Source organism: Diplotaxodon limnothrissa, linkage group LG9 (assembly GCF_057381915.1).
Source record: "Diplotaxodon limnothrissa isolate DT_005_m linkage group LG9, D_limnothrissa_male_GT1.1, whole genome shotgun sequence".
Taxonomy (NCBI): Eukaryota; Metazoa; Chordata; class Actinopteri; order Cichliformes; family Cichlidae; genus Diplotaxodon; species Diplotaxodon limnothrissa.
Genome location: NC_140604.1, coordinates 32,739,758 through 32,764,528, shown reverse-complemented (window position 1 = coordinate 32,764,528; position 24,771 = coordinate 32,739,758). Strand labels below are relative to the sequence as shown.

Below are 24,771 nucleotides of genomic sequence, written 5' to 3'. Positions count from 1 at the left end.
GAAACTGAGCAACTCAAACCACAACTTTAAAAGATTATTTTCCAAAATTAATCTTTTTTATACACACAAACACAAATCAGAATGTTTAATACCAACAGCAACTTTGTTAAAAAATTAAAAGATTTTAAAGATGATCTTATTTTTTCATAAATTTCAGGTCAGGATTTTCAGTAAGCTGCAGGAACCCTGTTTAGTGTCAGAACAGCCAAGTCTCCTCTGATAAACCTCCATCTGTGTCACTGAGAACATTTGTCACGTCAGTTTTTGGTTTGATATACAGGAAATGACATCATGGGTCAAACTCTTTGTCATTAAACCATTTCTTTATTTAACATTTCAAATTTGTTTTAACTGTTGAAGGATTTCATAACACAAACAACCTGAACACAAAAAAAAAAAAAAAAAAAACACCCAACAAAAACACATGGATCAAAATACATTCAATAAAAACATAAGAGGAAACAGATTTTTTGATTCAACTGCTGGAACAAAGCTAACCACTCAACACCAACACTACAGTAGAACAGTTTAGAAAGCTTAAAATGTAACGAGAGGCACATTTTCATTCATAGCTGCCTCATCAGATCTTTACAGGAGATTCACTGTGAACTCTGTGGAGCCTGATTTCAAGGGTTTTAAGTCTGACCCTGAAACCAGACGAGGATCTTTCTGTCTCTGCAGATTCACAGAGATGGGAGTGATTTCAGTCCTGCATGATCACGCTGATGTTTGCACAGAGCAGACAATGTGGTGAATATTTTGGCACATTGGTAACAGTGAAACAGTTTATTAGTAACGTGGGATCGTTTGTGTTCGGAGTATGAACTGAAATTCCTGAAGCTCTTGTCACACTGGTCACAGCTGTAGTTTACTTCCATGTGTGTACGTTCATGATAGTTACGATTAGTTGATTGTGAGAAGCTTTTGTCACAGTGTCTGCACTTGTATGGTTTCTCTCCTGTGTGGACTAATTTGTGTTTTTTAAGGTGAGTTGCAGTGGTGAAGGATGACCCACACTGATCACAGACGTGCTTTCTAACCCCATTGTGATAGAGTTCGTGTTGTTTTAACTCACTTGTGGTGGGGAAGCCTCTCCCACATTCTTTACAGTAGTTCATTTTGTCTCCAGTGTGTCTACGTTGATGTCTTTTTAGGGTGATTTGATGTCTGAAACTTTTCCCACAAAGGTCACAACGAAAGTCTTTCCCACCACCACAGCGATGACAGGGTTGAGAACTGGATCCATCTGTGTCGCTCTGCTTCTAAACAAAGACACAAAGACAGTGTAAGTCAGTCCTTCAATATTTTTATTGCTAACGTCACCTGAAAATGACAAAAAACAAAACATCATCTGTGTCAACATCCAGGACTAAGACAAGACATAAAATAACATCCATTTACTTTTTGCATTATAATACTCAGCTTAATGTGTTGCAAAAACTATAATAGAAACAATACTACAATAACACTAATATAATTCTCAACTGCTACCACTAAAATACTGTAATTCAAATCTGAATAATCACTCAGAGCTGCTTTTCAATGCAGCAGAAATGCTAACACGTTGCTAACAGATGTTTCAGAGAGTCTGACTAAAAGCACAACATAAAAATAAAAATACATACCTCACAGTAACTGCACTTGGAGAGTGTCTTTCTGGTGTGGATCTGTTGGTGATCTTTCAGGTAATATGGAGTTTTAAAAGTCTTCTCACACAGGTCACATTTATAAGGTCTCTCCTCGGAGTGGGTAATAATATGGTTTTGTAAGTTTGTGTTTGTAGCAAACTCTTTGCCACACTGACCACAACAGTACACATCATGTCTGGTGTGAATGCGTAGGTGTCTGTTTCGGGTCCCTAGCCGGCTGAAAGTTTTTCCACAAATGTCACAGCTGTATGCCTTAATTCCAGAGTGGGAAACTAGATGACTCTGTAAGCTGCTACGCTGAGTAAAAGCTCTGCCACACTGATCACAGCTGTATGCTTTAACTCCACTGTGGATGACTTGGTGTTTTTTTAGAGCATCCTTCCAGGAAAAAGTCTGTCCACACAAGTCACAGCTGAACGGTCTCTCTCCAGTGTGGATGACCTGATGGTTTTGTAGTGAAGCCTTCCTAAGAAAATCCTTCCCACACTCGTCACAGCTGTACACTTTAACTCCACTGTGGACGAGTTGGTGTTTTTTTAGACTACCCTTCCAGGAAAAACTCTTTCCACACTCGTCACAGCTGTATGGTTTAACTCCACTGTGGATGCGTTTATGATATTCCAAGCTATCCTTCCGAGAAAAACACTTCCCACACTGATCACAGATGTACACTTTAACTCCACTATGGATGAGCTGGTGTGTTTTTAGGTGTCCATGTTGGCTAAAATCCTTTCCACACTCATCACAGCTGTATGGTTTAACGCCACTGTGGAGGAATTGGTGTGTTTTTAAGCTTCCAGAGTGGGTAAAAGACTTTCCACACTTGTCACAGCTGAACGGTCTCTCTCCAGTGTGGATGAGTTGGTGGGTTTTTAGTGAATCCTTCTTAGTAAAATCTTTCCCACACTCGTCACAGCTGTATTTCTTCTCCCCCTTTCTTCTGTGAGGTTTGTCGGCCTCCTGAGAGCGCTGACTTCTCGCTCCATGTTGGTCCTGCAGTGACAGAGATACAAACACAGGCAGTGAGTGAAATGTAGGGTTGAGCATCATCACTGATTTCGATTCGGGGAAATTTTGCCTCAGACAATCAGAAATATTAGAATTCTGATCACTATGTACTTATCCATATTTTATATTTCTAAAATGAAAGCTGACATGTGTGAGACTTCATCAGAGGTGTAAGCATCACAGCAGATGCCTTTGTGTCAAAGTAACTGAGGATAAAACAGAAAAACATGAAGGAGAATTTTCTGGCCTGGGTTTAAAAATATTCTGCAGTGGATCAAACACGAAAGAAAACCATTAATCAACATATGAACATTACCTGATGCTGCTGAAGTGAAGCAGAGCAAAGTTACAGACGTTTTATTACAGACACAGCTCAGCTAAGCATTTTGAAATTTTGCATAATTTCAAAAACTTTACATTTGTTCTGTATTGAACAGCAGAAATTAGGCTTTGTTGCTGGGAGTGAAAAAAAAAGAGAAACAAAAAGCAAAACAATAACAAAAAAGAAACAGCACCCGGCAGAGCTGTAAACAACAGTCTTCTTTTGCTGCTGGTTCAGTCAGTTTTGTTTGGAGAGTGACAAAACCTGCAGCTTCAGAACCTAGCGCCAAGAAAGATGTAAACATAAAGGAACTGAGAACGCATCAGAATCAGTGAGCAGCCGGCTTTCAGCCCCGACGGCACGGACGTCTTTGTGCAGAATCCGTGCACATGCTCTCATTTACTGTTTTAGCCGTTTGGTGGTTGTTGAAATTTTCTGAGGTTTAACCTGAGATTCTGGCGTTTTGGGCAAAATTAATTTATATTTAAAAATCAAGTCAGGATTTTAATGAATTGATATCATGTTATCCAAGCTACAATCAATTTTAATCGATAATCAAAACCCAGTGAAATGCAGTCGTGGAACAAACTGTCATTACTTGAAGCTTTTCAACAGTCCTCTTTGGTGACATCTGCTGGTCAAAATATGAAGAGCAGCTTGAATCTACAAATTATAATGAAGCGCTTCATTATGTTTAGTATCATGTGACAGTTCTGTCTGATATCAGGCTACTGTTGTGTTGCTTTGCACATGTATTTTCTGTGTGATTGAAAAGGTTTTGAAATTTCATTAATAAATAATTTTGATGAATATCCTTATTTAAACATGTGCTGTGGTGTGGTTTCTCTTTGCTTGTGACTTCTTGATGTTTGTAAACATAATAGATATAAAATAAAAACATAGTACATAATAAAATACAACACAGTCATATAACAGGTTGGGAGGATGAGAGTTTTAGACGTGACTGATTATTTGGTGAAACTGTGATACTTTCCTCACCTCCTGTGTTGAGCTCATTGTTTCCTCTGTAGTGACTCAGCTGAGTCCAGATGGCTGAAAATGTTCCTCTGCTGCTCCGTCAGACTCTTCTCCTCCTGCTGATCAGCTGGGACACAAAACAGATCTTTGTTAGGCTCCACACTGCACTGAAGAGTCAAAGTGTCTCATATGTTCATCTGACAACACAAAGTACAAATTTCACTCTGATTGCTTGTAGAAATCTTGTGAGACGTGTTGTGCTGCAAAGTGAGGAAACTCTCTCACTCACTTATACTTCAGGAGGAACTTTGTGACATTGGCTCTAATATTCTAAGCAGCCCTTTACTATGACAGGGCCAGAAAGTCCTATTTGAAGGTTTGGGAGAAGGACCATGTTAAAGGTGGATTGGGGTTTATACACTTTGTTATGATACAGGTAAGGCTGTAAGAGCCTGAGAAGGTGTCCTGAATGAAGCTCTAAAACCAGTTTTCAGCTAACGACTCTGCTTCAGTCTGGAAAACAGCAACTACAAGTTTAAAGACTCCATCAACAATTCACACCCAGCAACAGCCTGAACAGCTCCTCCTGTGGTTTCCACAAACAGGGGCAGACCTGTTACTCCCCCACCCCACACTTTCAACTCCTTCAGGCCCCCAGTCCCACCACCTCCACCATGCAAACAGACTCTTTAACATACAGACCCCAACAAAGCAGCTGAACCAGACTCAGGGTCTCCATCATAAACCATACAGTGGATCACAATATGAAGCAGTTTAAGACTATTGTTGCTGTGAACTTTCACTACGGAAAGAAAACTGAACAGAACATCTGAATTCACTCGATGCTGAACATTCATTTCATAGAAAGAAGAATTGTAATTATACTCAGATCTACCTGTGCTTTAATGATGGGGCCTTTAAACTTACACATTCAACAGTTTTAACCAGCTTTCCTTCCTCCTTTGACTGCAGCTGTGTTTGACACAGGAAGACATTTTTACATTCTTCAATATTATAGTTTATTCTTTTTGGGGGAAGTGCAGCTTTAAACCTTCACATGGTTCAAGTCAACCAAAAAAAAAAAATCAATCAGAAGGATCACAAGTGGACAAAATATGTATAGATAAAATGAAATCAAACCCAACATTCAATCCACAACATGATTAAAAACATGATTCTCCCAAATCACCAAGAGCTGCACATTAACCACCACAATATATTTTTATTCTCTGTGCTTCCAAATATGAACACTGTTTACTTTCATCTCTGTTTCATTAGTTTTTGTTAACATCTTCCTGTGCATCACTTTACAGCAGCCACACTCATTAAAATGAGACTTTGTAGGAGTTCACTTCCTCTCATGTGTTCATCCAGAGCAGCTGGACAATAAAGTTTATTGTGACCCTGATACTGCAGCAGATCGCTCTCATCCATTTCCTGTTATCACTTCAAATAGAAATCAGGCTGTAGAGGTTTGGTGCAGGCAGAAAAACAGCTGCAGGGACAATGAAAAGACTCGGCTCGCGTCGTTCACTTCAAAGAGTCGGCTCTAAGAGCCGTTTCGTTCACGAACGACACATCCCAAGCAGAGAGAAAGAGGAGCATCATGTGGAAATATTTTATGGCTGTAAATGAAAATGCTGGAGAACAGATGGAAGGCTTGTTATCACCTAAAGCCACAGGAGACCACAACAAGCTGCAGAGTTCAGCTTTCAGCTCGTTTGTTTGCAGTGTTGAAAAATAGGCAGCATAGTGGCTCAGGCCTGACAGGAGGACTGGAGGAGCTTGTGCAACCTCAGTCTCTTCCTGTGAGCAGTTTGCATGTTCCCATATTTCCAGGTTCTCCAAAAGTTGATTCTGTTCATATGGAACGGTACGTCCAGGTAAACAGAATCAACTTTTTGAGTTTTACTTACCTGGATGATTGAGCATGCATCACGATATTTCCGGGTTGTTCTCCGGGTATTTTTCCAGCTGTCCAAAAACTTACGCCATGTAGTGCTTGTATAATCTCCACAGAAATATCAGCTGTTACACTCCTTCTTTAATTAGCATTTCATCCACTTGTAGTGACTGTATTACTCATGTTACATGCAGCTGCACTTCACAGACATTTCCTGAACGAACGCCTCATATGGAAGAAAATAAGAGATGTGAGATGAACAAATACAAGAAAAACTCATCCAAATGACTTCGTGCTCAGTTAACGGCCTGTGAAGAACAAACACATTTCCTTCTTACTAGGAAATATGCAGAATTATATTATACAGCTGACACGACCTCAATATTAAATACTGTGATTTTATATTTTTTCACATCCCAGTTAAAGGCTTTGGCTGAATTTTCGCTTCACACATTTTAATATCAAACTTAGTGTTTGTGTACACCTTGGACATTATAACCTGACTCTGATCAGTGCTGCTCTGACGATCACACTCACATCCATGTAATCATTTAACTGGGATGATCTGGGTTTACTGCACAATGCTGAATGTGTCCTTACAGTACAGGGAATAACTCTGTCTGTGTTCCTGTAGAGAAACTCTGGGTTTGTGTGCTGACGAGCATCACTCACAGTAAGATACAAAGGCTCACTCTTAACTTTCCACACATGTGACAAATTCAAAAAGCTGCTGAAACTTTTATAAAATGATAAACTACGCAGTGTTGTAATCCTTTAGGATGGAACAGCTTTCAGATTTAATTACTCTTAAAAGGTAAAAGTTGTTTTTAAGAGTTTTGCATTTTGGAGAATGTTTAAATAAGTCATACACATGGGAATTACAAAGTCTGTGGCACACCATTAACCTCAAATTTCACTAAACCAGACTCTGAAACAATCTTCTGAATGTTGATGTGTGACTGTCAAGCTTTGGCTCTGTTTTAAAACTCCTCAAGCTGAGTGTTCAGAGGCAAGCCCTCTTGTTGTTCCTCAGTAACACTTTTTTCATCAAACAGAGCAGAAATGAACAGACATGAGCGTCTTTTTTCTCGGCTCTGTGTGCACAGCGATCGACTCCTCTCTGCTAAATCTGTGACAAATAAAAGTGTTAGTGTGTTCTTTTTCAATTGGATTTTACTTTAATCATAACAACAGTCTCCTCAAATCACTTTATATGGTAAGGTAGACCCTACAACAGGATCCCCAATCCCATGACTTCGGTCCAAACCCGGACCCCAAGAGGGTTTTGTCTGAACAGCCAAACAATTTTTCATTTAGTATGTAGTTGGAGATTTTATTCCTGCCATCTGCTGTGGGCAACTCTTGAACAGGCATGATGCAGCCTGTAAAATAAATAAATAAAAATAAACATTTTAAATAGTGCGAAGCAGATTGGGATGTACATGAATGCAGGCGATGATAAGTGCAAAAATGGGACAGATGCAGAGAACACAGTATAGGTCATGTGTTTGTGGTTGGAACAGTCTTATGTTTATTGTTCATGAGTCCAACAGCAGAGGGGAAGAAACTGTTCTTATGGCGACAGGTTCTGGTCCGAATGGACCGGAGCCTCCTGCCTGAGGGGAGCAGGTCAAACCGACTGTGTCCAGGGTGAGAAGGGTCAGCTGTGATCCGAGCTGCACGCCCCAGTGTCCTGGAGGTGCAGAGATGGGAGTCTGCAGCCAATCACCTTCTCAGCAGAGCGTACAACACACTGCAGTCTCTGTTTGTAAGTTTGTAAGTGGTGGCGACTCCAGCGTACCACACGGTGATGGAGGAGGTGAGGATGGACTCGATGATTGCAGTGTAGAATTGCATCATCGTCCGTGTTGGCAGGTTGAATTTCTTCAGCTGCCTCAGGAAGTACATCCTCTGCTGGGCCTTCTTTATAATTAAGGTGATGGTGGGCACCCACTCACTCCAGGGTGAGGTCAGGAAGCGGAATGAGTCCACAGTGGCGATGAGGGTGTCAGTCAGGATGATGGGGGTAGTGGGGCTGTGTGCTTCCTTAAGTCCACAATAATCTCCACTGTCTTCTGGTTGTTCAGCACCAGGTTGTTGCAGCTGCACCAGGACACCAGACGTTCAATCTCCATCCTGTAGGCAGACTCATCCCTGTCCGAGATGAGTCGATAATGGTGGTGTCATCTTCAAAGTTAATTAGCTTGACCGACTGGTGGTTGGAGGTGCAGCAGTTGGTGTACAGCAGGGGTGGACAACTCCAGGCCTCGAGGGCCAGTGTCCTGAAGATTTTAGATGTGTCCTTGATCCAACACAGCTGATTCATTTGCACAGTGAGGCAGGAGACACACCGTCTGGGCCAGGAGCTTTCTGAGCATTCGGGCTCTTAAACTGCTTCCTCACATCTGCTTCATGAATATGAAGGGTTGTAGTGGGAGAAGGTGGTGTGAAATGCTCTCAGGTGTGGAGTGAGGAGGGAGCTCCTGTGGGTGAGGTCTTTGATGGTGGTGATGGCTTTGTGCTGGTGGGAGTGGGGAGGTGGGGATGTCAAGGCTGCTTGATGGCTCATCAAACCAGCTGTAAAAGTCATTGAGGGTGTTGGCCAACAGCAAGTCATCAGTGGAGTGGGGCTGTGTGCTTCCTGAAGTGAAAATCTGCAATTTAAAGATGAATGGGAAAAAAAAAAAAATCACTCACAGCTGACTAATGAACATTTGCATGGATGCTTAAGAGTTGCATTGACCCCATTTCACCCAAAGTTTAAACTTCTAGCTGCAAATGTCCATGAAACTATCTCCCACTGAAATGAAAGCCAGCTCTGTCTTGCAGTATGATTTAAGTTACATTGTGTTAAGTTTGTCAAACATGTTTACTGCACAGTTGAAAGCACCTGTCAATTTTCCTGGATATTTAGTCTTTTTGTGGTGAATTGTTTGTACCTAAATGTTGTCCCGAAAAGTTGATTCTGTTCATCTGGACGTGGCGTTTTCAGTGTTCCGAGTGACTTCTTCAGAGAAGAAAACAGGATAAAAGACATGCTGTGGAAGAGAGCCAGAGATTAATAACAAGTATGATTCAATGCAGAGAGGTCTATAAACCAGTGTTGGTCAAAGTACATGAAAAAAGTAATCAGTAACTAATTACTGATTACTTCACCAAAAAAGCAATCACGTTACGTTACTGATTACTTCTTTTCTTTTCTTCAAATTGTTTTATTTGTTTTCTACAATACAACATCAAATAAACACAGTGGGGGGGGGGGGGGGGGGGGGGGGGGACAAAACAAAACAAAAAACAGAAAATACAATGAGATTATACAGAATCGGGCCTCCCATTTTGTACATATTTCAACCATTTCAACCACTAATCTTCAAATGAGTCCGCCTGCCACTTTAGCCTAAAAATTGTTCTTTCCATAACAAAAATAGTATCACATCAATCCACTCATTTATAGTAGGAGTGTCCTCTTTAAGCCAATGGCCTTTTTAGCAGCTACCAACAGCACACTCAACAAATATTTATCCGGTTTGCATAGATTAAGACTCTCTAAGTTACCTAGGTACAATACTGCAAAATGAAATTGTATTTTCTTTTGAAAGATTGTTTCCAGGACCTTATGTATTTCCTTCAAAGATTGAGCCACACGAGGAAATTCCCAAAAAATGTGGAAATGATTTGCTGCTGCATGTCCACACTGCCTCCAGCATGTTATTTTATGAGAATAATTGGATTTTTGAGCCGGGGTATTAAAATGATGAATTACATTCTTCCAGCTGAATTCCCTCCACGAGGGGGAGGTTGTTACCGACCACTGCTGCCTACAGATCCCATCCCATTCCTCTCCTGTTAGGGATAGATTACTCTGTTTCCCATCTTGCTTTAACATATCTTGTATCATGACCTCTTAGATTGGTCAGTGAACAATATCATTTGGAAATAATCTTTCAATAGGGTGCATCTCTATATGCATTCTCAAATATATAAATAATTTCTTCATTCCCAGTTGATAACTGGGGATGTTTTAGTTTTTTTTTTTTTTATTCAGGAAGTCCCTCAGTTGCAAATATCTATAAAAATAATCTTGATTTTGCAACCCAAACTTTTTCTTGAGATCCTGGAAACTCATCACTTTTCCATCTTTCAACAAGATACTGTATGTGGTGAGGCCTTTATTAGCCCATGTTTTAAATGTCGAGTCGGTCTTACTAGGCAAAAAATCTGGTCTATATGCAAACCACCTAAGGAATCCGGCCCTTTGGATTAATTGATACTTTTTAAGTACTCTTTTCCATGTTTTTATTGAGCTTACTATCCAAGGGTTACCCGGGTCTTCCAGGTGTCGTAACTCTGAGGGATCTTGTATCAGTACCCCAACAAGGAAGTTACCTCCCAAGGAAAGTTCCACTTCCTTCCATCTTGAACAGTATCCAGGTTTACACCAGCCCACCAGATTTCTTATTTGGGTTGCCCTATAATAGTCATGTAGGCAAGGGAGGCCTAGTCCTCCTTTATCCTTTGAAAGCTGAAGTGTTTTAAACTTAACTCTTGGCTTTTTACTCGCCCATATAAATCTAGAGAGGATCCAATCCCATTCTGCAAAGTATCTATCAGGGTTTTCTATAGAAATTGTCAGGGTCCTGGGTCCCATGACCCAGCATGTTTAGTTCTTTGTGATTTTTGTATTATTGTACTTGTGTGAGTTATTCTATGGTTTCTAGTTTCGATCCCTTGCCCTTCATGTTTCTCTGTGTACCCTCTGTTCTGTGTAAGTCTGTGTCTGCATGTGTGAGTTTCCCTCTGTGTCTTTCGGTTCTTAGAGTCCTCTACCTTATGGTTTGTCTCTGTGTTTCTTAGTTGCTGTCTCCACCGTGTCTCTATATCATACTTCCTGTTTTACTTTGAAGGTCCGTGTCTTATGTGAATGCGTCCTGCTTTTCTTGTCTCGTCAGTCCTGATTTCTCCCAGCTGTGCCCTCCTTCTGTGTCTCATTCCCCTTGTTACTTCCCAGTGTATTTAAACCCTGTGTTTCTCTGAGTCAGTGTCGCGTTGTCGCTCTTGCTGTGTGGAGCTCCCTGTGAGTTTTAGTTTGTTGTTTCCCAGTTTTAGTTTGTATGTTTTTTTTCCCCTGCCAGCCAATAAAGCTGTGACTTTGAGTTAACACCTTGAGTCTGAACGCCTGCATTTTGGGTCCTGCTCCTGCCTGCCACACTGCACTCCTTTTTTTTTTTTTTTTTTCGTCCCGTTTGGATCTTCAGCCATCAGAATTGTTGTCTTAAGGTCCATTTGATTGACCTTTATTATAATTATGAATTTATTTTATTTTCAGTTGCTACAAACGGGACAGACATGACTGGGGGATAGGACAGGGAGAAAGAATGAAAGAGAGGGAGAGAAAGAAAACCAAAGGGGAGAAGAGACGGTGAGAAGGGAGGGGGGGGAAGAAAAAAACAGAAATAGACTGGAATAAGTATAATATCTTTGGAAGCATTCTCAATTTTATGGTGTCTACTCTAGAAGAGATGCTTAGATAAGGGGTTAATGACCATCTGTTAATATCTACCATAATATATTTTTTAAATGGGGAGTAGTTGATTTCTTCCAAACTGGTAATATCCATTGATAAGTTAATGCCCAAATATTTCATTTTTTTTTTTGTCCCAGCCTAGTTTGTATTTGTTGAGCAATTTTTTTGCGGGGGGGGGGGGGGGGGGGGGGGGCTTTCAAAAGTTACTAAGAACTTTCTGTAGGTTTTGATAAGTGACCCAAAACATCATCTGCGAACAAGGCCAATTTCTGCTCACTTCCAACAATATTAATCCCTTTTATTTTATCATTCTGCCTAATCCTTTGAGCCAGCAGCTCTATAGAAATGGCAAATGAGAGTGGACTCAGGGGGCATCCCTGTCTTGCGGACCTTTCAAGCTTAAAAGCAACTGAAAGTTCACCGTTGGTCTTTATTTTTGCAGTTAGACTATTATACAAAGCCCTCAATATTGTAATGATGGATCTGATTACTTATTTTCAAAAGTAATTAATTACTTAGTTACTTTTTAAAAACACAATTTACAACCTGAACGGGTGATAAAGCGATAGATTTTTCAGCCCAATTCTACTATTTCTGCATAATCTATCATACAAAAATGTAATCAAATGGAAAAGTCTCTTTTTAAAACTTGTTTTATTAGTTTTAATCTTTTAACTTTTGCATCAAACAAAAATTAAATTATATGCAACATTCTCTGACTGGAAGAAATTTGTTTAACATTTAAACCTATTTTCTGCACATTCCAGCATATAAAATAAAAAAAAATTTGTGTTTACGCCCAGTCTTTCAAATAGATGCAAGTAAAACACAGCAGAAAATAAATTAAATCAAAGACTAGCGGTCCTGTTGCTCCCTTTTCACCTGTAAAGCAGCGGTCAATGGAATAATCTGCAAATTTCTCTGTGATTTTTCCCATTGCATGGTAGCGCACTTGGTGCTTGCTTGGAAGTTTAGGGTTTTTTTCGCTGTAAAAATAAGTTTTCTTCCCACGAACAATGAACGCTAATGTTTTTGTCACTTTTCATGGAATCAAACTCAAAGTAAGGTCAGCACTACCACTCTTTAAACGCTGGATGCTCATACTCTCTCGTGCACTCGATATATTATCCATTGTTGATCTGCACACAGCTTGTAAGTGTCACAGAAATGGCTTATGTATACAGAAGTTTAATAGATTGTTCCAGCAGTTAAAATGTTCTTGCTTGTACATTTCTGTGGTCAATATTGTAAAGGTGTGTTTATCTTGTCACAAAGAACAAGTTTTGTTACACCGCTATTATTGCGAGGTTTGGGCGTGATAATATAGGCTGTGAGCCCACGTTTAATAATCACACTAAGGAGTTCAGCGAGCTATTGGCAAAGCCCTGTTTAGTCTACCAGCTGTACAAGGTATTTGTCATTTGCTATAACTGTATTGTAATATTGTGAAAATTTGTAATGTACGGTGTTCTAATTATTTTATGTTTTAATTTAGAATCCGCAAGACTGTAAAGGTATTCTTCTAGGACCTCCGAAGTGGCAGGCGGCCACGAGGTAAGTTTTTGTTGTTAAAGCACAAGTGTTATTTCTGATAGATTGAAGCACTTAAAGCCTTTGAGTTTTATGTTTATAGTTTTCACGGCGTTCAATAAATGCAGCGAAGCGCCCGTCTTGAAGAAGCTGTGCCTGTGTTGTCATTTTGGAGTTACAGTGAAAACTCGCCCTAGCCAGTGCCGGTGAGAAGCTAATTACGAAGACGGCAGCTGCAGAGAGTGACGGTGAAGTGGAGCGACACAAGAGGGCGCAATTGCATAAGCTCACCATTCTCAAGCAGCCAAGCACAGCAGCAGCAACGTTATACAACTGGAGTAAGGTGTAAATTGTTAAAGGACAGTGTTAAAGGTAGAATAAGAGTGGTTTAAGTCAAGTTTAAAGAGCCACAATAAGTTTCTATAACACATTTGTCAAAGTTTATTTCATTTCTACTGTACTTCAAGGTATGCTTTGTAGTTTGGTGAATAGTTCTGTGTGCTTGCTTAAGGTCAAAGTTTGAGTGAAGTTTACAAGGTCCTTTAAGAAAAGGTGCACTTAAAGTATACAGTAACAGTAACCCCAAAGTAACTTAAGTCACAAATATAAGAAGTATTTGAACTCTGAACACAGTGCGCTCAATGACATTTAACTAGACTCCGAGATCGTTGACAAAGATCTCGAAGAGCACCATGCTGTACCACTTACTGAAGTGGAAGAAAATGATGATGAACAAATTACAGAACTACAGACTGTTTGTAAAAGTGAAAGAGTAAGAACACTAACAGAAAAGGGTAAAGAGCTTCAAGAGAAGAAACTCAAAGGCCTCCAACACAGATATGCCGTTTTTGAAAAAATGGAGATATGAAGCAAGATTGAGCAAAGTAATATTAAGAAATGAAGTTTCCGAGAGTGGATTGAATGAGCTCATCAACAATGTAAATGTTGCTTGCAAAGATGTACAAATCATTTATGAACAAATATGGCAAATACAAACTCCTGATGCAGATGAAAGATGCAAAGTGGATACATGTACATCACTTTCCTCGTTCATTGTCAGAAGAGCTAAAAAACACTTACAAGGAGACCTTGCAGATGGTGATGAAGAGCCATGGCCAGATGTTGGGTCGTGCTTAGGATCTGAAAGTACTAAATCAAGATCAAGATCACGAAGGTCTAAAAGTGGTTCAAGCCCGTCATACTCACAAATCAATAGAAGCAGAGGCTGAGGCAGCTGTGTGTCAAGAAATATTAGCAGTAATGGAGGATCAAGAAAGGGAAGCAGCTGAACTAAAAAAGTTGGAACTTGAAAACTTAGAAAGGCAACAAGCAATGGAGGAGCAGCGCAGAAAGATTGAACGCTTGGAAGAGGTTAAAAAACTGAATGCTGCAAGAGCTAAAGTAAAGGTTTATGCAGAAGCTGAAAGTATTTCTGAAAGTCGTAGTTTAGTGCGCAGTATCAAAACTGAGAGCGAAACCTCAGCAATCCCTGCTCCACCACAAGTTCCCTCTCAAGCGCCAAATACAACCCAAGCCCATAATGCCACAAGCCCTGCATTTGTTCCACGTACTCCCACAGTCATAAACCAAGCCCAACAAAATCCTGGTGTGCAACCTAAGGGCACCACAGGCCAAGCAGTTAACGCATCAAGTCTGCCATTTATCCCTAAAGCAACACAAGCTGCCGCTTCAGCAACTCATCCACAGCCAAACTTGGATCTAGTCAGCATACTAGCAGACGCAATAAGTGCTAATCGTCTTCCAACTCTGGAACCTGCACTGTTCACTGGTGACCCTTTAAAGTTCAAGGACTGGCAGTTGTCATTTGAGACCTTGATTGAAAGAAAAAACATTCCAAAGAACGAAAAGCTCTATTATCTCAGGAAGTATCTTGGTGGACCCGCAAAGAGAGTGGTTGAAGGATTTCTCCTAGTGGGCACAGATGAAGCGTATGATGCAGCTTGGGAAGTGCGGGAAAGGTGCTTTGGAGATCTGTTCACTATAGGAAAATGCTTCAGAGACAAACTTCACAGTTTACTTTACTGCAAAAGAAATGGTCACACACTGGATAAATGCTTCAAATTCACGGAAAAATCAGTCCAGGATCGTATCAAGTTTGTACAAGCAGAAAGGTTGTGTTTTGGATGTTTAAAGGGGGGACATCATTGTAAGAAGTGTGATAAAAGGAACACGTGTGAAAAATGCCAGAAGAAGCATCCCACGTGTGTGCATGATGACAAGTTTGTAGAGCGTAGAAGGATAATGCCTGAAACGAATGATAACTCTCAAGACAAGGGCGAAGGAGATGAACCAGCAACCGCAATCACTAATAGAGTAACTCAAGTAACTTCGAGCACACTGACATCCACCATTCTACCGGTCTGGGTTTCGTCAAAAAAAAAAAAAAAAAAAAAAAAAAAAAAAATCACCTAGACAGAGAAGTTCTAGTGTATGCCCTCCTCGATTCTCAGAGCGATACATCCTTTATCTTGGATGAAGTGGCCCAGGATCTCGACACAGATAAGAGTAAGGCTCATCTAAGACTATCGACCATGTCCGCCAAGTCAACAGTCATACCATGCGAGAAACTGGTAAATCTTCAAGTTAGAGGCTACAAGCAGGAAAAGAGAATTACATTGCCACTGGTCTATACAAGAGAGTTCATCCCTGTGAACAGATCACACATCCCGACGTCTGAAACTGCTTTGAATTGGCCTCACCTTGAAAAGGCTGGCAGATAGGTTACCTCCAATGCTTGAATGCAAAGTTGGTCTGCTTCTCGGCTATAACTGTCAGCAAGCCCTTCTTCCATGGGAAATTATTGCAGGTGAGGAGAGTCAGCCTTACACACAGCTAACTGATCTCGGCTGGAGCATAGTTGGTTATACATTAAGTTCAAAATCACAATGATGATATTGGCATAAGCCACAGAATCATTGTTCGAGAAGTTACTCCTGCAGTACAACAAGCAGTTGAACTCAAGCAAGAAGTGCATTTTGTATGCAGAAGTGAAGGAAGTTGGTCCAGTTGATGTAATAAAGGCTTTGGGATCTGATTTCTCTGAGCATGCAACAGATGACAATCCAGTCTCTCAGGAAGACATTTTGTTCATGTCAAAGGTGACCAAAGGCATAAGGAAAACGGTCACTATGAAGTCCCATTGCCATTCAAAACCGACAACCCAAATCTTCCAATCAACAAACAATGTGCTGAGCATAGACTGTCTTCGTTGGAACGTCGGCTCAGAAGAGATAAGAAATACTATGAAGATTACGTCAAGTTCATGGACAACATCATAGCAGGTGGAGACGCAGAGAAGGTCCCAGAGCAAGAACTGGATAATGAGGCAGCATGGTATATACCGCACCATGGGGTCTACCACTCCCACAAACCTGAGAAAATACATGTGGTTTTTGATTGTTCGGCCCATTTCCAGGGGACATCTCTTAACGATCACCTTCTGACTGGACCAGATCTTACCAATGCACTGATTGGAGTGTTATGTCGATTCAGAAAGGGCCCCATCGCCATCATGTGGGATGTGGAGAGGATGTTCCACCAATTCCACGTCACCAAGGAGCATCAAGACTATTTGAGATTTCTTTGGTGGGACAAAGGCGATTTAAACTCTGAGCCTTCAGTGTACAGGATGAGAGTACATATTGTTTCTCAAGGTAGAAACAGATTCAGCTTAAAAACCTTTCAATGGATCAGAAATCCCAGTTTGCAATTAATACAATACAAAATATTACATAGAGTGCGCTATACTGGTCATAGGATGTTCAAGATGGGCTATACGCCTTCCAACAACTGCTCACACTGTCTAGCAAATACACCGGACAATTACATCCACGCTCTTTGTTTCTGTCCACCAGTTCAGAAGTTTTGGCGTGAGATATGTGAAGACTCATCAAAGTGTCTGACAGCACCTCCGTTCTCGTATTGTGGTGTCGACTGTTTTGGTTCATTCATGGTAAAGGAAGGAAGAAAGGAAGTCAAAAGGTATGGACTATTGTTCACGTGTTTATGTTCACGAGTTGTGCACATTGAAACGCTAGATGACTTATCGACAGATGCCTTCATGAACGCTCTTCAAGTTCTGATAGCCGTAAGAGGTCCTGTCCAGCAATTAAGATGTGACTGTGGCAGCACAAAGTGAGAATAAAGTAAATACTCTTCACAGTTTAAAAGACAACGCCACTCTGGGAATTTCACCCAGAGAATACTGGAAGTAACACTAATCACCAAGAAGGCAGTTAGGTTTGTTATACTCAGTACAGAGACGAGGTTCAATGATAAAACAAGTTGACAATTTATTAATAATCATTTAAAACACCATATAAAAGCACAATCATAAATATCCATGTACAAATATGCTTAAAAAGGTATTCAGAGCTGAGGCTTACCAGTGGAGGGGCAGGGATGCCACGCACAAACTCAAAAAAAGAAACACACCAAGATACAAGTGCAACACAAAATCACACGCTCACACTAATGAACTAAACGAGGCAGGTGTGTACACTCAAAGGATCCCACCACCAAGGCACCCTAGTCTACTCCATGTCGGCACTCCGCATCTGAATAAAGGAACAAAGAAAATTTTAATATATTACAACAAAACTAATGTAGCACCGGGGGATAACCCAACTGCAGGACCACACTGGTGATCTTCAGCTAGAAAAAGGGCCTCCCACCAGTGGCGTAACAAAAATCCAAACTACAAATCAAAACAACAGAAAAACAACGTACAATCTGGATAAAACGTTAAAATCTGGAGCAAACGGAATCGCCGTGTTGCTCCAACTTGCCGCCTGCCCAACTATAAGTTAATCATCCGGTCAATTAATATGTACGCCAGCTGATTCCCATAACCGGCATGCATATGGCCGCTGTCCATGCTGACGTCCACTTTAAAAAGCTGGCAGCAGCAGGAAGAGAAACCTCGCAACGGGAACAGACGGTAAAAGCAAAGCAAAGCAAAGCAGCAGCACTTCAGTTAGCGTAGCGTTGCGTAAAACTAAGGCCCACACTTCCTGCAAAGCATAATAAGTAATTACTATAAAAGAACAATAAAAGGCAGAGATCGTAACAAAATTGAATTACGTACCAAGTAAACCGCGTCATGAAACATGAGCAGAGTGGCTCATAGGAGGCTTCTACAGCTATGACCTAAAAACAATATCTGTTTACCACCAAGTAAGGTAATGTACACACTACAATGAGTAAACACCTACCAGTCGCGATGGAGGCTTCAGAATGATCTCTGCAACACCAAAGGGAAGTCAGGTGACCAAAAAGGAGATCACAGGTAAGCGATCCAGGAATGCTCAAATGGCCACTATTTATACTAGCGCCCCCTAATGCGCCAGGCTGAAAGTGGGTTGAACCAAGGAATAACATTCATCCTGCCACATGACCAAGGGACAAACTTTATGGGCGCCAAAAGAGAATTTTTGGAGCTAATGAAGGATATGGATCAAGAACCACAAAGAGCTATTGGTTGTGAATTTGTGGTGAACGTTCCGGCAGCTAGCCACATGGGGGGCATCTGGGAACATCAAATTCAAACAGTACGAAGTGTACTGACAGCGATGCTGGACAAGTTCTGAAACAGACTCGATACAGCTAGTCTAAGAACACTGCTTTACGAGACAATGGCCATCATTAACAGCAGACCTTGTTGAGTATCTCAACAATCCCTTGGGACCAGAGCCATTAACTCCCAATCACATATTAACGATGAAATCTTCAGTTATTGTTCCACCTCCAGGAGAGTTTTGCAGAGAGGATTTGTACTTGAACAAAAGATAGAAGAGAGTACAATTTCTAGCAAATGAGTTTTGGCAAAGGTGGAGGCGAGAGTATCTGTTAAATTTCCAGCGGCGAAGGAAATGGCAGAACGTCTCACGAAACCTGCGAGTAAATGACATTGTGATACTGCAGGATGATAATGCTCCAAGATGTAAATGGAAACTTGCTCTAATAGTAGAGGCTATAGAGAGCCCAGATGGCAAGGTTCGAAAGGTGAAGCTCAAGACCAGCGAAACTACCTTTGACAGGGGAAAAGCACTGACAAGGCTGATATATCTGGAAAGACCTATTCACAAGGTAGTGACTTTACTGGAGACTGACATGGAAAGTGAACCAGACTTTAATGTTGACACATTAGAAAGTCACATTGCAAACAATGAGTGATTTTGGTGGGAGTGTAAGTGTCACAGAAATGGCTTATGCATAAAGAAGTTTAATAGATGGTTCCAGCAGTTAAAATGTTCTTGCTTGTACATTTCTGTGGTCAATATTGTAAAGGTGTGTTTATCTTGTCACAAAGAACAAGTTTTGTTACACCGCTATTATTGCGAGGTTTGATAATATAGGCTGTGAGCCCACGTTTAATAATCACACTAAGGAGTTCAGCGAGCTATTGGCAAAGCCCTGTTTAGTCTACCAGCTGTACAAGGTATTTGTCATTTGCTATAACTGTATTGTAATATTGTGAAAATTTGTAATGTACGGTGTTCTAATTATTTTATGTTTTAATTTAGAATCCGCAAGACTGTAAAGGTATTCTTCTAGGACCTCCGAAGTGGCAGGCGGCCACGAGGTAAGTTTTTGTTGTTAAAGCACAAGTGTTATTTCTGATAGACTGAAGCACTTAAAGCCTTTGAGTTTTATGTTTATAGTTTTCACGGTGTTCAATAAATGCAGCGAAGCGCCCGTCTTGAAGAAGCTGTGCCTGTGTTGTCATTTTGGGAGTTACACAGCTGTTGCCACGAACGTCGCACTCGCTTACATCACTGTCATGAGACATTCTTGAAAAAAAAAATAAGACGGTTTTAGTAACGCAGTAACGCAGCGTTCCTACGGGAAAGTAACAGTAATCTAATTACCTTTTTTGCAATAGTAATCCCTTACTTTACTGGTTACTTGAAAAAAGTAATCGGATTACAGTAACGCATGCATTACTATCCATCTCTGCTATTAACAAGTAGTGAGAGAGAAAGGTGACTGAGGAAGAAATACTCAATGCATCATGGGAAATTCCCAGCAGCCTCCACCTATTGCAGCATACCTAAGGGAAGATTCAGGGTAACCTGTCTAGCCATAACTACAGTGGTTTGAATTTGAATTTGAATTTATTTATTTAGGACAGTGCATGTTAATGAATACAAATGTAAAAAAAAAAATTACATGAATGTAAACATACCAGATTATAGCCAAGGGCTAATTTCCATCTGGGGCTCAGAATTGATGTAATCCTCCCCCCACCTTCAACCCAAGTATGTGTGGTAGTCACTGCTACCACACAAACATGTCCTGAACCACGCTCACATACTTCTCTGTCACTTCTGACTTCATCATGCAGTACCACAGTGCCTCTTTTTGCACCCTTTCATGTTTTCACTAGATCTACAAAGACAGTGAAGCTCTGACTTTCTCAGGAAATTAAAGCTGAATTCTGTGAAGCCTGATCTCAAGCTTTTTAAGTTTGACGCAGCATCCAGAAGAACTTTTGTTCAGATCCCCCGTTTCTCCCACTGTGTTCAAATGAACCCTGTCAGGGTAATGTCCCATTGGTCTGCCACTTTTCTCACAGGAGGACACTTTGTGGGTCTTTTGATGCCTCAATAGACTTTTGTAATGGATGAAAGCCTTTCCACAGTCACCACATACAAATGATTTAACTCGAGAGTGGGTGCGCTGATGTAATTTTAAGCCAGTCATACGAGTAAAAGCCTTTCCACAGGGACCACATACAAATGATTTAACTCCAGAGTGGGTGCGCTGATGTGAGTTTAAGTTGCTCTTCTGAGTAAAAGACTTTCCACACTGATCACAGACAAATGATTTAACTCCAACATGGATCATATAATGTTTCTTTAAGTCACCTTTCAGAGTATAGCGCTTTTCACACTGATCACAGCTGAATGGTTTCACACCGGTGTGGATCAGCTGATGTGTTTTTAAGTGAGCTTTCTGAGTAAAAGACTTCCCACACTGATCACAGCTGAATGGTTTCACACCGGTGTGGATCAGCTGATGTCTTTTTAAGTTGTTACTGTGAGTAAAAGACATCCCACACAGATCACAGTTGAAAGCTTTAAATTTCGTGTGGACGAGCTGATGTGATTTTAAGTTGCATCTCAGAGTAAAGGTCTTTCCACACTGATCACAGCTGAATGGTTTCACACTGGTGTGGATCAGCTGATGTGATTTTAAGCTACCAATCAGAGTAAAGGTCTTTCCACACTGGTCACAGCTCAAGCTTCTCTCCTCCCTGTTGGCGCGCTTGCGTCTTCTGGGCTGCTTCATAGCAGGAAAAGTCTTTTCCACAGGGATCGCCGCTGGCTCATCTTTACTTGCTGGTGCTGGATGTTTTTGGTTGATGTCATCCATGTGCTGAGGTTTGGGCCTGCTTTCACTTCTTTCTCCTGTAATGACAAAGAACCCAAACAGTGACATCAGGTGTATATCTTCAGCTCATCCACAAGTGCCCCCTCTTACCTCACAAAGATAAACAGTTTCACCATCTGCCAAACGTCTCAGGTGCCTGGGGACGCTATGCTGTGGTAAATATTTGAAGTGAGTTCATTTTGGGGATAAAAGTAGTAAAAGTTCAACATTGTGAATAAAATATTGGCTCGTATGACTTCAAAGTTTTTTAGTTTTTACTTTGTTCAAATTTGAAGAACATCACACTTACAATGTGCAGTTCAGGTTGTATGTGTGAGAGCTGTACAACCAAATCCACACTGACTCAGATTTCCCTCTGATTAACCACGAGGGTGTCACAGTTATCAAAGTCTGCAGACACTGTCAGCTGCAATCAACACCTTTTATTATAATGCACAGGTGAGTTATAATGCATCTCCACTAGAAGATGGTCCCCTGTTATCTACTTTTTCACAGGCAAGCGTGGGCGAGAGTCTACAGCTTTCTACCCCCCAAGGACACGTAGTCTAATGCCTTTATTTTTCAGGGCCATGTCCACTTAATACTACACTCAGTGTTGGGAAGGTTACTTTTAAAATGTATTCCATTACAGAATACAGAATACATGCCCCAAAATGTATTCTGTAACGTGTTCCGTTACGTTACTCAATGACAGTAACGTATTCTGAATACTTTGGATTACTTAATATATTATCATGCTTTTTACAACAACGTTAATGTACTATTGCTGTGTGATTTATTACTGTTACTGAAGGTCCGCGACGCTGAACCGTAGTAAAGGGACCTCTGACTAAAACGGCGGGGTCCCTGTCGGCTCATAGCCGAAAAATAGCTTTACTTTGTTGTCTGGGTCAACTTTGCTTGCGAGAGACAGAGAGAGGCGTTGAAAGACTGCTCCAACGGAACTTATTGTTTTCGGAGGAAAACACGAACACAGCGTACAGTCGAGTCTTAATAGCTTACTTACAACTGGGCTCGTCAGGCACTCTTCTTGGCTGAAGTGGTTATTATTATATTTACATGCTTCCAGCTCCCGTTTTTCCTCGATGACAGCTCGTACCTTTCCACTCCCCTTTTTCTCCCTCCTCGCGCTCACAGACCCATAACGTGTATGGCAGTCCATTCTCCCTGCAACACGGACTACACTGCCCATGATGCTACATTCTTTAGAGCTATGCTTGTAGCATTCTGCCTGTTAGCTTAGCACAACAACAACGAAAAGGCGCTCTCTCACCCAGGAAACACACAGTCGCAGAGAGAGAGCGTCGCCCTGTAACCATGGCAACCGTAACGCTGCCTCCTGGAACAACACAACGTAGCTGTCAAACAAAACCCAAACAGTCCTGACCCGTGACAATATGAAACAGGAAAGTACCGCAGTGTAATCCATTTATTTCAACAAAGTAACTGTATTCTGAATACCACCTTTTTAAACGGTAACTGTAACGGAATACAGTTACTCATATTTTGTATTTTAAATACGTAACGGCGGTACATATATTCCGTTACTCCCCAACACGAGGTCATGATCACTCCACAGACATCACCTTCATATGAAGGGAAACAGAGAGTGTAACTCAAATGATAAAACATTAATGTACTGAGGCAGACAAACAGAGAGGCTAAACAGAAGGCAGAAATCAAACCAAAATGAGCTAAGAGAGAGAGACCCTGTAGAAAATGATAAAGTTAAGCAACCAGTGTAGTTATAACTGACTTACTCTGGATCTCCTCTCAGACTCAGGAGGGGGCGAGCGGGCCGGCTTTGTAGTTGGAGTCGGACCAGCAGAGACAATGGGCTCACTGACCTCCACTCCCCAAGTCAGTCACCACGAGGACAAGTTCTTTGTTTAGAGATGATTTAATCCAAGCTCACCAACAACATCACTCAGCTGTCCTCGTCAGAACTGATAAAATAAAAGCAGTTACATTTAGAAACGTCAGTTTACTAAACATAAAAATATTGCTCTTTTAGCCTCGCTCACATGTTCTGTAAAGATTAAATGACTTAAATCATCACGTGGTTTACAAAAACACATTGTTAATCTCAGCAAATAAGTGCGCATCCAGAAATAACTGTTTCATCTCGTTTGACATGGAAACTTAAAATTACAAAGAGACACTGAACGCACCTTCCTACCAGCTGTAACCTAACAGGAGAACGTACGTTCGTCTTCGCAGCTGCAATACATACTGTAACGTCGGGTTGTGTTGCGTGGTTGAGAGGAGGCGGCAAAACACCTAGCAGGCTAGTCGGAAGAACACACACCCACGCTGGTATCGGTAATCCACGGTGGTTCTTTAATACGCCTTCTTCAACAACCATATAAAAGCCCGGTTGAACGGCTGCGGCTCAACAACATAACGCCCAGCGTTCATACAACCCAAGCGTTGCAAATAAAACAACAACAAAAAAAAGGTCTGGAGAAGAAAACATAAATCCGTCCTTCGTTAAGCACAAGCGTGAAGGCACGTGACCTCATAATCCCGGAGCGAGAGAGCAGTGGCACAAACTGATGACACCATCAACCCTCGACTTGGGCGTCTTAAAGGGACACCACACCATAGTGGCTGTTACAATACTTCACAACAAGCCGTTCATCAATTAGATTTAACACGACGCTTCTCCACAATACTTTGATGCGGGTTCTTCAAAAAGTGCCCATTTTTAAAACGGCGGCAAGACACAGCAAAGAGCACAGTACGCACACTCCTCCTTCTTCGTCTTCTTTTTTTTTTTTTTTTTTACAAACCTTTATTTAAACATCATTATACAAAGTAGAATTAAACAGCACTATATTAAAGGTATTGCACAAGCTCGTGGGAAAAACAACATAAAAAGAGGGATGTCTTCCTAAACATTTGGATTTGTGAATATGAAATTTAACCATTAAGATTAACAAGTTAATCACACATCTGTTGTGGTTTTGGTGTTTGTGTAGACCATGTTTGTAAATAAGAGTCCATGCTAAAAAAGCTTGGCGATGAAATGCAGAGATTTATATAGGGATTTTATCAATATTAAAATTATAAGTAAGGACACCTTCCTTAGAAAACATGTACATAGGTATAGTATCCAAATGGATGTAGGATTTGTAATTATATTTTTAACCAATTTATTTTGAATGTGTTATTTAGAGTGTTAAAATCTAACACATTAAGTCCTCCATTGACACAGGAGTTCATAAGAACTGTTTTAAAAAAAAGAAAAAAAAGTAGTGTGTCCTATTTTTTCAAATAAAGTTGAAAAGTAATTCTTCCATTCTTTTTATACTCCTCAGTGGCTCTTTCCAGGTACATCTCAGTTTCATATGCAAACTGTGGAATGGGAAACTGTTTCGGCCAGGGCTCACAACGTTCTGTGGTCTTCTGCCTTTTGAGAATAATGGTGTCCTGAGAAGAA

The 24,771-nt window shown here is 40.8% G+C and overlaps 2 protein-coding genes and 1 pseudogene across 2 annotated transcripts in view; 2 read left to right on the top strand and 1 right to left on the bottom strand.

Annotated features, from left to right (window-relative positions):
* LOC146625910 (uncharacterized) overlaps positions 1 to 24,771 on the top strand; it is a 111,447-nt gene that overhangs the window by 9,902 nt on the left and 76,774 nt on the right. Inside the window, exon 4 of the mRNA XM_085363024.1 lies at positions 14,551 to 14,565. Within this exon, the coding sequence (XP_085219150.1) occupies positions 14,551 to 14,565 (15 nt within the window). The remainder of the gene's footprint in view (positions 1 to 14,550; positions 14,566 to 24,771) is intronic.
* Positions 684 to 23,831, bottom strand: LOC146625914 (uncharacterized). Its single transcript, XM_085363019.1, has 5 exons — positions 23,501 to 23,831; positions 23,090 to 23,275; positions 20,685 to 21,346; positions 1,626 to 2,582; positions 684 to 1,262 (listed from the first exon to the last, which is right to left on the bottom strand). Exons 3-5 carry the CDS (start codon positions 21,309 to 21,311, stop codon positions 684 to 686), a joined length of 2,163 nt encoding a protein of 720 aa, XP_085219145.1. The 5' UTR covers positions 21,312 to 21,346; positions 23,090 to 23,275; positions 23,501 to 23,831.
* Positions 7,800 to 14,499, top strand: LOC146625915 (uncharacterized; annotated as a pseudogene).